This window comes from Ceratotherium simum, chromosome 16, assembly GCF_057802395.1.
Source record: "Ceratotherium simum simum isolate JZ-2026a chromosome 16, ASM5780239v1, whole genome shotgun sequence".
Lineage (NCBI taxonomy): Eukaryota > Metazoa > Chordata > Mammalia > Perissodactyla > Rhinocerotidae > Ceratotherium > Ceratotherium simum.
In genome coordinates, this window is record NC_141915.1 from 61,296,052 (window position 1) to 61,310,641 (window position 14,590).

The 14,590-nt window shown below is 53.9% G+C and overlaps 2 protein-coding genes across 5 annotated transcripts; one reads left to right on the forward strand and one right to left on the reverse strand.

Annotated features, from left to right (window-relative positions):
* The first annotated feature begins 136 nt into the window (after positions 1-136).
* On the forward strand, positions 137-5,327 carry CCDC137 (coiled-coil domain containing 137). 2 transcript variants are annotated; one of them, XM_004432959.3, is made up of 6 exons: positions 140-303; positions 719-849; positions 2,506-2,728; positions 4,174-4,256; positions 4,427-4,506; positions 4,645-5,058. In XM_004432959.3, exons 1-6 carry the CDS (start codon positions 167-169, stop codon positions 4,867-4,869), a joined length of 879 nt encoding a protein of 292 aa, XP_004433016.2. In that variant the 5' UTR covers positions 140-166; the 3' UTR covers positions 4,870-5,058. The 2 variants fall into 2 exon arrangements, with proteins under 2 accessions (XP_087297907.1, XP_004433016.2); XM_087441781.1 differs by lacking the exon at positions 4,427-4,506 and having other exon boundaries at positions 137-303; positions 4,645-5,327.
* A 1,846-nt stretch (positions 5,328-7,173) lies between these two features.
* Positions 7,174-14,488, reverse strand: ARL16 (ARF like GTPase 16). Of its 3 annotated transcripts, XR_015554790.1 has the most exons (7): positions 14,384-14,488; positions 14,108-14,166; positions 13,500-13,613; positions 12,803-12,918; positions 12,444-12,625; positions 11,605-12,185; positions 7,174-7,236 (listed from the first exon to the last, which is right to left on the reverse strand). XR_015554790.1 is itself a non-coding variant. In XM_087441782.1 (6 exons), the coding sequence occupies exons 1-6, from the start codon at positions 14,442-14,444 to the stop codon at positions 12,112-12,114; spliced, it is 606 nt and encodes a 201-aa protein (XP_087297908.1). In that variant the 5' UTR covers positions 14,445-14,488; the 3' UTR covers positions 10,078-12,111. The 3 variants fall into 3 exon arrangements, 2 of the variants coding, with proteins under 2 accessions (XP_087297908.1, XP_014644906.2); XM_087441782.1 differs by lacking the exon at positions 7,174-7,236 and having other exon boundaries at positions 10,078-12,185; XM_014789420.2 differs by lacking the exon at positions 7,174-7,236 and having other exon boundaries at positions 10,546-12,185; positions 12,444-12,651; positions 14,384-14,487.
* Positions 14,489-14,590: the final 102 nt, after the last annotated feature.

Here is a 14,590-nt window from a genome sequence, read left to right on the forward strand (position 1 = left end):
CCGCCCAAGCCATGAGCGGCGGCCGCGCTGGCCAATCCCGGCCCGTCAGGGAGCTGTGCCGCCCCGATGAGCGTGGGGCTGAGCGCAGGAAGCGGATATAGCGGTCGTGGGGCGGGGCCGTAGGGGAAGGCGGAAGTGGCTTCTCTTGGGAGCGCGGGGCGGTTAGATGGTGAGACCTGGGCGCCGAGTGGCGATGCCCGCGGGGATGGCGGAGCATGGGAGCCTGGGGCGACCGCAGGACCGGCGGCAGCAGCAGCAGCAGCGGGGGAAACAGTGCTCGGCGCCGTGGCCCCGGCCGCGCAGGTGGGTGTCACCGCCCTGGGGTTTCTCCCGGCCCCTCCCCCGGGCAGGGCAGCGTCCTCCCTGTTAGTGCCGTGGGCGAGTGGGAGGATCGGCCAGTGAGCTCAGGCGGGAGCGAGTTTCCGCTGTGGCACCTGCCGCCTCCTGGGGTGCCGTCTTTGCGAAGTGGACCAGGTCAGGGAGCGACGGGCCTCCCCGGGACTATGGGAGCGCCCCTTACCCAGCGTCCTGCGAGAACCCAGTTCGAGGACCGCCTCCGGGGGAGGGTGAGAGGAGAGGTCGCTGCTGCCTCGACCTGCACGCGCTGCAGTAGCCAGGGTGGCCTGCCAAGTCTTTTTCTCGAGGCCTAGCTTCGGTTTCTCTGATTCTGCTTATGCTGGACGTGGGACGCGTCCCACCCCGGTGTTCTCCTTTCTAGCAAAGAGAAGAAAGTGAATTGCAAGCCCAAGAACCAGGATGAACAGGAAATCCCTTTCCGGCTCAAAGAGATTATGAGGAGCCGCCAGGAGATGAAAAACCCCGTCAGTAACAAGAAGAGGAAGAAAGAGGGTAACGTACAGAGCCATGCTGGGGAGCAGTAAAGCTTTGTGTGTTCGAATCCACTTAATTGCCCAAGTATGTAATGGGCCATTAAGACCCAGTGATCTGAGGGTACAGGAGCACGCGGAGGACTGACTGAAGGCCACTGTTGCCAGGGCCACAACGGTGGCTGGCAGCACTTGGCAGTGTGGTTTCAGGTGCTGCTCTAAAAGGAGGCCCTGGGCCGGCCCCGTGGCTTAGCGGTTAAGTGCGCGCGCTCCGCTGCTGGTGGCCGGGGTTCGGAACCCCGGGCGCTCACCGACGCACCGCTTCTCCGGCCATGCTGAGGCCGCGTCCCACATACAGCAACTAGAAGGATGTGCAGCTATGACATACAACTATCTACTGGGGCTTTGGGGGGAAAAAATAAATAAAATCTTAAAAAATAAAATAAAATAAAAGGAGGCCCTGAGGCCTTGTGTAAGGAGTGTTGGTTCTCCCCCCAAGAGAAATGGAGATCCTTCAGAGGGGATGGTTGGTTCAGATTAACTTTGAGAAGAGGTCACTGCGTAACAATTGAGAGAGTGTGAGTGGACACTGCAGGCCAGTGAGGCTCTTGCAAGTGAGAAATGATTGTTCCTTGGACCAGAGGGCAGAAACAATGGTGGAGAGAAGTAGATGGTTTCTAGAGATTAAGGGGGGAATTCATCAGACCCTGTCTGAGAAATGTACCTTTCCCACCCCTCCCCCAAGGCCAGGCCAGGTGCCCTCCTGTCAACTTCTGCCAGAGATAACACTCAGGGCATGGTGGGGAATGGAGGCCAGCATGTTTGTGTTTTGTGTATACACATATTTGTTTTCCCAAATGTGGGACTGATTTTACAGCAATGCTGTTTATAATTTCTTTGTAAACCATAGGTTTTTCATTGGGGGCTATAGCTGCCAGAGGGATAATGAAATAAAGAGTCAAGGAAGGGGAGGCGTAGAGGAGGTACGCTGGTCCTGCTGGAAGACGGCACATTTTGAACTGTGCTCCATTGAATCAGCACTTTTTTTGGTTAAGTTATTTACAAGATAGAAGTTTGGTAGAACCCAATAGCTCTGAAAGGTATTAAGCAAGGCCCAGCCCCACCCCCCAGCCCTGCTCCATCCCCTCAGAGATCCCACTGTTCATCGTCTTGTATGCCTTTGAAGGAGAAATACTATGTGTATCTTCACATATTTATGATGTAAAAGCTATGCCTTCATTCTCTACGTTGTTTAGTGTCCTGGGTTTTCACTTCCCAGGGGATTTTATAGGTCTTTCCACATCCTTACATGTAGCTCCTCTGTGCTCTCTTCCATGGCTGTACATTGAAGTCTCTGGATGAACATAGGGAAATTCATTCAACCAGTCACCTACTGATGGACATTTAGATTGTTTCCTGTTTCCTTTTTCAACTGAGCTACAGTGGACATCTTTGATGTTTACCAGTGGCTGTGGGGATCCCACCCCTAGGGGTGCCCCGAGCTGGGCATCTCAGATCCTTGTTAGCCACTGTGGTTGGGCTGCTCCTATTTGAGCGTGGTCTTCCCTTCCTGTGGCCTTAGGAGGGGAAATGAGCATGGACAACCAGCCTGACCACCCCGCCCCCGGCCTCCAGCCCCTCTCGCCACACCTCCTCTGAGGTCTCCCTTTGTCCTCAGCCCGGGTGGCTTTCAGAAAGACATTGGAGAAGGAAGCAAAGGGAGTGGAGCCGGACATTGCTGTCCCCAAGTTCAAGCAGAGGAAGTGGGAGTCCAATGGGGCCTACATCCAGCGCATGGAGCAGGAGGCCCAGCACATGCTGTTCCTCAGCAAGAACCAGGCCGACCGGCAGCCTGAGACGCAGGCAGCTTCCAAGAAGGAGAAGTCAGAGCGGAAAAAAGCGTGAGTGGGTGCTGGAAGGGGTTGGAGTCTAGCCCTGGAGGCCTGGAGGAGGCAGGGCTGTGGGGTCCCATGATTGTCTTCTACAACGACAGTCTTGTTGCCAGGGGGCATCCCCACCCAACCCTGTGATTCAGGGAAAGCGTGGAAAGAAGGTACAGCCCTCGTCAGTTAGCAAGTGTTTTTCTCTACATCAGAGCTTCTTAACCTTGGGATTCAGGGAGGCTCCCAACCCATGGAACTCTGAAGGCCTAGCTGTGTCTTTGCCTTTCTCTGGAAAAGCATCAAGGGAGTCCAAGAACTAGCTGCAGTCCAGGGCCAGCTGTCCACCCCAGGTCAGTTGCTATAGGGAAGTAGAAAAAAGATGAGGCTCAGCGCCCTCCCAGGAGGGCCTGCTGGCCACTGGGGATCCTGCCTGCCCCCACAGAAATCAGTTTCTGGCTTTCACCTGTCTGATCTGAAAGAGATCTGAGAGCCTTTAGCTGTCTTATTGCACAAGTTCTGTGACCTCTCTCAGACTCAGCTTCCTTGTCAGTAAAGTGAAGATACTGGCACCTCCACTGGGGGCTCGGACGAGATCCTTGCAGGGTTCCTGAGGGTGGCGTCCAGCACCAGGAGGGAGCCCACTGCCAGCTGCAGTTCCCCTGCCCCTTCTACCCCCCAGCCCCGGAGAATTCTGGGACAGAAGCCGTGTGCCACCTCCTTTAGCCTGTGGGCAGGGTCTGGGAGGTTGTTTTGACAAACAAGGGCTTTTTGAGACGTGTTTCTGCCTTAACTGCAACTTTAGAGATGAACCGACCCAAGCTTTCATTCGAAGTTTTTCTACAAGCTGTGCAAGTTAGATTGTTTTCAGCTTTGTGGAGTTTCCCTTTGTTTGAATTCTTGTCAGATACATAGTCATATGAGCCAAGGAAAATTACATCACAGAAAATCTATCCCAGATACTGTCTAAAGCCTCAGTGGTCTCCAAAACCATCATTAAACATTAAGAGTCCAAGGTCACATTAAGGGCCATGACATATATTTGCTACTTTGTGAGGCCCTTTAGATGCAGCAGCACAATTGACACTTGGGGCCAGATGGTTCTCTGGCATGGGGGCTGTCCTGTGCACTGTAGAGTGTTGAGCAGCATTCCTGGTATCCACTCATGAGGTGCCAGGAGCACCCCCCATTGTGACAACCCAAAATGTCTCCAGACATTGTCAGATGGCTCTGGGGGCACAGTCACCCCTGCTGAGAACCACCAACTTGGAACTTTGGAGGGGCCTCCTGGGCTCAGAGCCCTCTCTGGTGGATAGCTGTGGGTGGTGGCAGGAGTGGGGACTCAGAGGCAGCCACCTGGCCTCTGCCACGGGGCAACCCTCGTAGGCAAGGGCGACCTCTGCCTCCTCCTGAGTCCAGTGAAATGAGAGTTTAGGAATCTCAACAGCACTGTGTTTTCTTCCCAGGTTCCAGAAGCGGCGACTGGATAAAGTCCAGCAGAGAAGGGAAGAAAAGGCAGCAGAAAGGCTGGAGCAGGAGCTGCTCCGAGGTAGCTCTTCCTGAATCCATTGTGTCAGCCCTGTCCCAGGGGGCAAGCTGGGTGGGGCTGGGCACCCGTGTCTCCCTGGGGTCAGTGGGCGGGTGGACAGTGGCTCTGGGTGCCAGGCGTATGGGGGCTGTGTGGACAGCAGGCTTTAGGCATGCTCTCTGCCCCTCCAGACACAGTGAAGTTTGGTGAGGTCGCCCTGCAGCCGCCAGAGCTGACCATCAGGCCCAAGGCGAGCATGAGCAGAGGCCAGGTGAGCAGGGGCGAGGGAGCTGCCCTGTTTGGCCCCCAGTGCTCACTGGGCATATGGCTGTTGGACCAACCTAGGTTCTTTGTCACCTCCCTTCCTTCCTGAACCTGTGCCTCAGCCCTCCATCTCTCTGTTCCTTAGCCTGGCAAGAAATCGCTGATGCTGAGGATGCTTTTGAGCCCTGGTGGTGTGTCTCTGCCACCGACCACCTCGCTGGCTCCACAGCGGATCATAGGGGAGGAGAGAGAGCGGGCCGTGCAGGCCTACAGGGCGCTAAAGAAGCGGCAACAGCAGGGGCCTCAGTCACCACAACCACCGCAGTCACCCCGCCTCCCTTTTGGGAAGAAGCCAGAGCCACATCTGTGATGCCAAGAGACCTGGGCTGCTGCACCTGGGTGGGGAGAGATGGCAGGTGCTTTACTGATGTGAGTCCTTTCTCTGGAACACACCCAGGACTCTCACACACTCAGGGCCTCGCACACCAGCTCTCAAGAGCAGGAGAGGGTGCCAGGTCCTTGCTCTCTCTTTTCCTCCTTAAAGACTGCTCTTTCACAAGTGACTGTCTGCCGGGCCCATGTCTTGCACAGGACATCATCTGTTCCCTGAGCCCCCATAGATGGGGCCAGTGTCTGGTTGAGACACAGCCAGTTGGGCAACCTAACGTCACTCCCAGCTTTGTTTTGAACACATAGGTTCAGGCTGAGACAACCCAGGGCCACTTTAGGGAGGGCCAGTCCCATAATCCTGTCCCTAGATGCCAACTAATTGTAGACACTGCTGATTTAGGTCGACTAAATTGATAACTGAGGCTCAGCTGGATTCAACAGAGCAGCATGGCTGAATGCATGGGCCAGGCAGTGATCCAGTGTGGGGGAAGGAGAGACGGACCCCAGGGCTGGGGTCAGGGTCAGATCATGTAGACCTGCTCACGGCGCCACTGTGATGGTCTCCACAGAGGCAGGTGGAGCCCACTCAAGTTTTGGTTCAGTTGTGGAGACTGCTGACGCCACCCACCGAGAAGATTTGAGGAGGTTCAGTCCTTGTGTCATCAAGGTCCCTGTGGCGAGCAGGGTGGGCCTCTGAAGCAGGTCCCAAGTGGCTTGACAGCAAGGACAGGAGCCTGGCTTGGGACTCTTGTGGTTAGAGGGGGGTGAGTGAGAGTTCCCACCAAGTGCAGGGCCTGGCGAGATTTGAATCTCCCACTGGTGACAAAGGAGGGAGCATCCAGATTTTATCAGTGTGCCCAGATGTGGGTCACAAGGGCGAGAGGAAAGGAGTGGGACTGCGTACCCCGAGCTGAGAAGGATAGCTGCTGGCCCCTTCCTGGGACTCACCAGCTCAAGCTCCTCCCGCTGGCACAGACGGGAGCACAGGGAGCTCAGTAAATCCCCATGGGCCTAACCAGTGTGTCTGTGCAGTGGTGTGGGGTCTTTTTGCCCTTGCTGTGACGCAGGGGGCGCTGTTTCCACAGGGTGTGGGTGGTTCGAACACTTCTGTAGCCTGAGAACACAAACTTGTCAGGGTTTTAGACTCAGAGCAGCTCTGGTTCTGAGAGCCCGGAGGTACAGTCCTGGCTGCTGGAGCAGGACTGCAGGCGGGTGAGCCAGTGGGTTTGCTGAGCTGACCCCCGACCCCTTAGGGCCCCGGCTGCAGGGACACCGGGCGAGAGGAGGGGGAGGCGTGCACCTGGGCGCCTGTCCTGAGTCAGCATTGTAACAATGAAAACCAAGAGCAGAGCTCAGGGTGAACAATACCACGGTGGTAGGGTAGGCTTCTCTGCCTCAGCCTGCAGGCCACTGGGCCTCCCTGGGACCAGCTCTGGAGCGTGCAGGGCAGTCAGGACCTGGAGACCCGGTCTGCTGCCCACATGCTGGGGACCAGCACTGCTGGGGCCACCCCCTGCCCCATGGGAAGACTGGTGAGAGCCATCCTGGAGCAGCAGGTCCCCCCAATTCCCCAGGGCAGCAGGGCATCTTGAGGGCAGGCTCAGTGACCGCGCCTTCTGTGCAGAGGGAGGTGGGTCTGTAGGTGAGGCTTGCATGCATGCACTGGAAATCAGAGTTGAGGGTTTAGCGCTGCCTATTTCTAAGCAGTCCTCAAAGTCCAGCATTGTGGAAATGGTAACATTTGTCTTTTATTTAATGCCTTATTCATGGAATTATATGCATTAAGGGACACAGGATTGAATGAATGCTTGAGGGAGGTGACTTCCAAAAAGTCCCGGGGACCTCTGCTTTTCAAACAGAATGTCTCTTAATGTAGACATGGCTGGTCGGTGGTCCTATGTCCTCATGGTCGTTATCTTTGTTGCTTACTTCACACAGTCATTTATTGAAACTGGTCTGTACTCTGGGGACCTCCAGGCACCACTGGTGCTTCTAGAACTGTGGTTCTTAATCTCTTTCTGGCTCTTGGGTCTTGTCTTACAAAATACCAGGGAGATCATGAGGAACGGGACAAGAATTTCTACTGTCATCATTAATATTGTCCTAGAATTTCTTTTTTTTTTTTTTTTAAAGATTTTATTTATTCATTTTTTCCCCCCAAAGCCCCAGTAGATAGTTGTATGTCGTAGGTTCACATCCTTCTAGTTGCTGTACGCGGGACTCGGTCTCGGGTTGGACGGAGATGTGGTGCCTCGGGGCACGCCCGGGATCCGAACCCGGGCCGCCAGCATCAGAGCGCGCGCACTTAACCACTAAGCCACGGAGCCGGCCCCATGTCCTAGAATTTCTGGTCAGAGGATTGAGCCAAGAAAACAAATAAATGTAACAAACTGTTTGCAAATGATATGGTTGTGTACCTGAAAATAACAGGAAAACGTATAATATAGAGTTGTACATTTGTATTTATAAAAATAAATTTTAAAACATGCAATTTAGATGTGAAATATAAACATGTATATAGTGTATAGAGATTCTTGTATTTATATAAAATTGTATGTATAAAACAAATTTTATTTATATAAATACATAAAAATAACCATGGCTTAGCAGTTAAGTGCGCGCGCTCTGCTACTGGCGGCCCGGGTTCGGATCCTGGGCGCGCACCAATGCACTGCTTGTCTGGCCAAGCTGAGGCGGCGTCCCACATACAGCAACTAGAAGGATGTGCAACTATGACATACAACTATCTACTGGGGCTTTGGGGAGGAAAAGGCGAAAATGAGGAGGATTGGCAATAGATGTTAGCTTAGGGCCGGTCTTCCTCAGCAAAAAGGAGGATTGGCATGGATGTTAGCTCAGGGCTGATCTTCCTCACAAAAAAAAACAGAAAAAAAAACATAATTCAGTAGATAGCCTGTTAAAAATGAGTAAAAGAGGGGCCGGCCCGGTGGTGCAAGCGGTTAAGTGTGTGCGCTCTGCCGCGGCAGCCCAGGGTTTGCCGGTTCGGATCCCAGGTGCGCACCGACACACCTCTTGGCAAGCCATGCTGTGGCAGCGTCCCATATAAAGTGGAGGAAGATGGGCATGGATGTTAGCCCAGGGCCAGTCTTCCTCAGCAAAAAGAGAATTGGCAGATGTTAGCTCAGGGCCGATCTTCCTCACAAAAAAAAAAAAATGAGTAAAAGAAGATAGTTTTTGGGCCGGCCCTGTGGCTTAGCAGTTAAGTGCATGCGCTCCGCGGCTGACGGCCCGGGTTCAGATCCCGGGCGCGCACCGACACAAAGCTTCTCTGGCCATGCTGATGCCGCGTCCCACATACAGCAACTAGAAGGATGTGCAGCTATGACATACAACTATCTATTGGGGCTTTGGGGGAAAAAATAAAAATTAAAAAGAAGATAGTTTTTACATGTATATCAGTAAAATGAGACAAGTTAATGAATTGTGAATTTCATTCACAGTAGTGACAGTTTTTAATATAGAAGTAAGTTTGTCAAGAACCTGTGAAGGAAACTACAAACTAGCTGGAACAGGAAAGACTGACATAACACAGGTTCCTGATGGGCAATTTTGTTGCCAGTGGACAGTCTGGAGATGCTTTGGGTGCTAACGGCTGAGGGATGAGGGATGAGGGCTGTACTCCGGCATCTAGTGTGTGGAGGCCAGGGATGCTGCTAAATATCCTCCAACACAGGACAGCCCCACAACACAGAACGATCTAGCCCAAAATGTCAACAGTGCCAATGCTGAGCAACCCTGGTCTAAAAGGAGAGATGTACCTTATTCCTGGATGGGAATACTCAAAATCAACCAGAAAAAGGCTTTTGCAGGGCTGGCCCCATGGCATAGCAATTAAGTTGGGCACACTCTGCTTTGGCGACCTGGGTTTGAGGGTTTGGATCCTGGGCACAGACCTACACCACTCATCAGCCATGCTGTGGCGGTGTCCCACATACAAAGTAGAGGAAGATTTGCACAGATGTTAGCTCAGGGCCTTTTGTTTTAGAAGGGTAAGCTGGATTAGCAGGAACCAGGGGAGGGGCCAAAGCTGGATGAGCAGACAGCATATGGCCGGTTCACAGGGAATGTTTGTTTCAGCAGTCCGCTGATGCTGGATGCTTAGGAGTTGTTAGGGGAGTGGGCTTCGGCTTTCCCAGCACCCCCATGGACACACAACCCCTAAACACACACACACATGCATACCTCAGATACACCCACATGTGCACAATACCATCCCCAGACACACTCACACACCATACCCCAAACACATTAACACATGTGCACATGCTCTCACACTCGAACACACTCATACCTGCACAGTCTTATCACACATATACTACATCTGCCACACACACACTGTAAGTGCACTCAGACATACACACTGACCTACATACACTCGTGCACAAACCCCCCCTGTCATCTAGACACAGAAACACACACATGCACATGTGTATACATGCACCCACTCAGATGTAGACAGCCCCACAGTCGCACCCTTTCACAGCCCACATACCTCCTGTCCTCCTCCTCCGCCCTCTTTTTTTTTTTTTAACTTTTTTTTTTTGGTAAGGAAGAATGGCCCTGAACTAATGTCTGTTGCTAATCTTTCCTCTTTTTGCTGAGGAAGATTGGCCCTGAGCTAACATCCGTGCCCATCCTCTATTTTGTATGCGAGACGCCACCACAGCATGGCTTGATGAGCGCTGAGTAGGATTGCGCCCAGGATCTGAACCTGCGAACCTCGGGCCGCCAAAGTGGAGCATGCAAACTTAACCACTACGCCACTGGGCTGGCCCTTTGGCCTTCTCCTTTTGCCCTGGTGCCCAGCCATGCCCATCCCCATGGGCAGGCGCATCCTTCTCACTGCACCCTAGCACTGCCAGCCTTCTCTCTCTTCATGCCAGGCCTCTGCTTTGCTCCCTCTGTGTCATCAGGAGGGAACCAGGAGGGCAAGGGCAGCCTGGCCCTTCTGCTTCCCCTTTGCAAGTGCCCAGCGCTGGGCTCTGAGCACAGACAGCTCCACTTTTGACAGAGCAGCTGGCCCGTGATGGCCTCCCCTGCTGGCCTGCCCACTGAGCCCACGTAGTGGGCTGTGCTGCTCTCCCTCCCACTGGAGGGAGGCACTTGCACCTACTGGCTGCAGCGTGGGAATGGAGTCTCACCCCCCCCCATGCCCCCCTCCACAGCAGTCAACCCAATCCTCCTTCACCCAGAAACTAGGAGAGGTAATAGCATCCAGGGACAGAGGGAGCTGCTGAGACAGATAGGGCTCTGGCTGGGCCACAGCTACACAGAGCAAAGTCTGAGTGTCTATTCTTTCCTAGCCCAGGACGAGCAGTCACACAAATTGCATCTGCACAAAACTGGGGGAACTGGGGCAAAACCAGCCATCCCAGACTAATTACCTTACTCATACTGAAAAAGCAGTCGAGGAGGGTGTTCTGCCCAGGCTCTGACTCAGGGAGCTGCATCTCAGCATCCTTCCACCTCTCACCTACCCTTCATTCCTAGGATCTTTAAGAGGAGATGTGGATGTACATCAAAGAGGACGTTTAAGAGGTGAAGGCTAGGGCCAGCCCCATGGCTTAGCGGTTAAGTGCGTGCACTCCGCTGCTGGCGGCCCAGGTTCAGATCCTGGGTGCGCACCGACGCACCACTTCTCCGGCCATGCTGAGGCCGCGTCCCACATACAGCAACTAGAAGGATGGGCAGCTGTGACATACAACTATCTACTGGGGCTTTGGGGGAAAATAAATAAATAAATAAAATTATTAAAAAAAAAAAAAAAAGAGGTGAAGGCTAGAGATGGAGCTTCTTGTGTGTTCCAACCTCCCACATGGTTGAACTGGTTTCTCTCTGTACAAAGGGAAAACAATCTGCACAAAATTGGGGGGTGGGGACGAAACCAGTGATCCCAGACGGGCCGTCTTACTTGTACACACAGGCCTCGCAACACCCTATGTGTGGACTTTCTCATAGGGAAGTGTTTTCCCAGACTAGCCACATTTATTTTATTTTACCTTTGCTGAGGAAGATTCACCCTGAGCTAAAACCTGTTGCTAATCTTCCTCTTTTTCTATTTGAGCTGGCACCACAGCATGGCCCCTGACAGAAGAGCGGTGTAGGTCTGCACCCAGGAACCAAACCTGGGCCACCAAAGCAGAGTGTGCCAAACTTAACCACTAGGACACCAGGGCTGGCCCTAGTCACACTTAAATGTATTAACGTACAATGTTATACTTAACATTATATTGTTGCGTAATGCTATCCCTTGTTATCGTAGTGTTGGATTTGATGGGAAAGCCAAACCATTAAAGAAAGTTCTTATCCAGATGCTATCAAAGTGTGCTGACAAGAATCCACAAGCAGAGACATCCTTTGGGAACGGTGGCTCCCTCAGCATCATCAGTTCCCAGATTCGGGAACTCAACTGAGCTTTGGGGGTGGGGGTGGCTAGGCCACGGGAAAGTGCACTCTGATGCCCCGGGTGCTTGGACCCAGAACAGATCCCCGAGAGCAGTGGAGGAACCCAAAGGTGGGAGGGGAGGAAAGGTCCCACCACAGTTAGGGTGAGCCACCTCCTCTCCAAAGGATACACCAGTTTACAAGAAGCGCCCTAAATTCAATGATAGGTGTCCCTATAAGAAGAAAATAGGCAGCCACACAAAGGCAGAAGCAGAAATTCAAGTTCTGCAAGCCGCAAGTCAAGAATTACCAGCAGCTAGAAGCCAGAAGAGAGGCAAGGAATGGATTTTCCTTCAGAGCCTCCAGAAGGAACCAACCCTGCGGACAACTTGATTTCAGACTTCTGGCCTCCAGAAGGAACCAACCCTGCAGACAACTTGATTTCAGACTTCTGGCCTCCAGAATGTGAGCATGTTTATGTTGCTGTAAGCCACCAGTTTGTAGTTGTTTGTTACAGGGGCCCTAGGACACAAATACACCAATCAATAGGTGTTCTCCTGCAAGCTCCTTCGGCTCTAAAAGGACACAGGGGACACAAGACCCTTGACCCTGAGGGCCTAGTGATGAGCTCGCAGGCAGCACCTCCCATGCTCCATCGGAGCCTCTCCTGGCCCTCGCCTACCTGCGGGAACCCTATATCTTCCAGGCTCCTCAGAGGAAAAAGTGTTTACTTAACAAATGAACCAATGAAAATGCTTCTCTTGTTTCTGACTCGAGGCTTGGTTCTTCCCATGATAGCAGCTTTATCCAGTGAGGGTCACACCATCAGTGTATCAGAAACTTGTACCACAGTGGAGAGAGCAGGTCTGTGGTGGTTGGAGTCCAAAGAACCTGGGGAAAGAGGAGAGGGTTTCCTGTGGGGAGGGGATCAAAACCCAGTAGCGGTGGGACACCAGCTAAACTTGTCCTCTTCTCCCAGCCCTGGGGACAGAGGCCAGATGTCAGGAGTTTCTGTAACCTGGATGCCTCAGTTTACCCATCACTGCAACTCAGCACACAAGCCCATCTTCCAGGGCTTACATTAGGTCATCCTGCCCCAATAAGAATAAACTGCCAGAGGCCAAGCAGTGCCGCCCTCTGCCTCCTCACCACAGAGCAAGACAGCCACATTCCTCCACCCTGTAGTCAACTGTGGCTTCTGTGGGTGTCCTGGAGCCATTGCAGCACCTCTGACAAGCCAGTGCCTTTCAAGGCACTGATTTCTGCTGTGGTGATGTTCTGTTTCGCGCAAGCAATGATGTCCGGGAGCCGAATTAATGACTGCATCTCCTCTATGGTCATATAACAGGGCAGATCACTGGAGCAAAAGAAGCGGTCAGAGTGGGCTGCCCCAAGCCCCACCTCAGGCCCCACTGCACCCCCTCCTAACAAGCCACCCTCCTGGTTACATGCCAAAGGAGCTCCGCCCTGGGGCACCCCCTGCACTCCCTCTCCTCACAGACCCATACATTTTATTGAAGAGTATCAGGACCGATGCTTCTGCGAGTTGTTCTGCAGAAAGAAGACCCAAGAGCTGCACACAGGATGCAGAGAGCTGGGTGGGGCTAGACGCGTCGATCATGAACTGGGGAAGAAGGGAAAAAAGATCAGGACCACCCTGCGATGGAAGACAGTCCTTGCCAAATCTCCTCCCCTGGGCATCACAGACCTGACTCAGAAAGGGCAAAACGATTTTTAAACAAAGGGCTTTGGGGACAGGCAGAAGCAGAGAGAAACGAGTTGCATGAGAAGGACCTGTTGTCACCTGTTTCCACCTACACGGAGTCTCTTTGTGTGGTCATCAGTTCTCCAAGGAAGGGGCCTGGAATTTGGGGCACAGGCCTTACCAGAACCAGAGGGATGTAGAATTCAAACATAAACATAAAAAACACACGCAGGGCAACAAGGCAGAGAACAGATGTCAGACAGTTACACGCAGAGAAGGAACACTGCCCTCAGCAAGCCTCCTGTGAGCTTTTACGTTCCTTGAGAGCAGGAGCACTTGGGATCAGGTTGGCTTCCCAGAAGGAAGCAGCTCTAGCGAGGGCACTGTTCCCTTGACTAGCAGAACCCAAACTCCATCTCATACAAAGTGAGGTCAGGGACTAGACACCACCAGAATGGGGACATACTTCCCTAGGGGAAGTTCAAAGGATTATAACCTACCAGGAGAGAATGGCAATTTCCATAGTAACTGGACCAGATGGGGCCCATGCACCCCCCTAGCTCCCGGATGGTGATCTTTCTCTGGGCCACGATGTCAGTAAGGTTAGTGCCCACCTGTGGAAAAAACCAGGAGGCAGAGAGAACAACAGAGGCGCCTTCCCACTGGGAAGTCTTGGACAGCAACCTGCCCAGCCTTTTATGGTGTGATCTAAGCTCCAACAGATCCCTCTCAAGGGTTCAGGCCTTAAGAAAGAACCCATAACCAAAGATGCTTCCAGGGGTCCAGGGCCTTGCCCCGCAGCGCTGGGTGTGGCCGGAGTACCAACGCCCATCAGTGGGATTCGATCTGTGGGGCGACCAGCGAAAAGTCTCAACAGTCGTGAGGGGCGGGCGGCTGGGGACCCCTCGCAGAGCACCCACCTCCATCGCGGCTTTGTGCCAGGGGAGCCAGGCTCCTTCCGGGACTCCCCACTCGCCTCCCGAGGGCTATGAGGGCTATCTTTAACTATCGACCGGCTGAATTTCAGCCTCCACTTAGAACCCAAAGCGCTTTGCAAATCGCCAAGCGTCCCCGATTCTACTAGCCCTGCGGGAGGGTGGACGCCTACCGTAGGCCGCGTCGGGGGAGGATCTGCCAAGTCGCCCTTCCCATCCCGGGAGCTCAGCTGTGCGGGGCAGTCAAGGACCCAGAGCGGGCAGAGAAGGGCAGCCGGCGTCGGACCCCGCCCCCGCCAGCGCCCCCTGCAACTCCGGGCCCCGGGCGCCCCCCGCATCCCGCCCGTCCCCCCAGCCCCGGTCCTCCGGACACCCCTGCCCCCGAGCGCCCCCCGCACCTCCCTGGCGCCCCTGTGCCCCTAGTCTCCACGCCCGGCGCGGAAGGATAGTCTGCAGTCGTTTCACCAACAGCGTCTTCCCGACGCCGCTGGGCCCCAGGAGTAGACACATCCCGGCCCCTCGCTCCACCGGGCACCCTTAACTCGGCGCCGTGGCGACGCAAGGCCCACCGCCTCTCCTCCCGCTCTCATTGGAGAGGCCTTGCTCGACTCCGGGCTGCTCATTGGTTCTCGGCGCTCACTAGCTCTACGGACGCG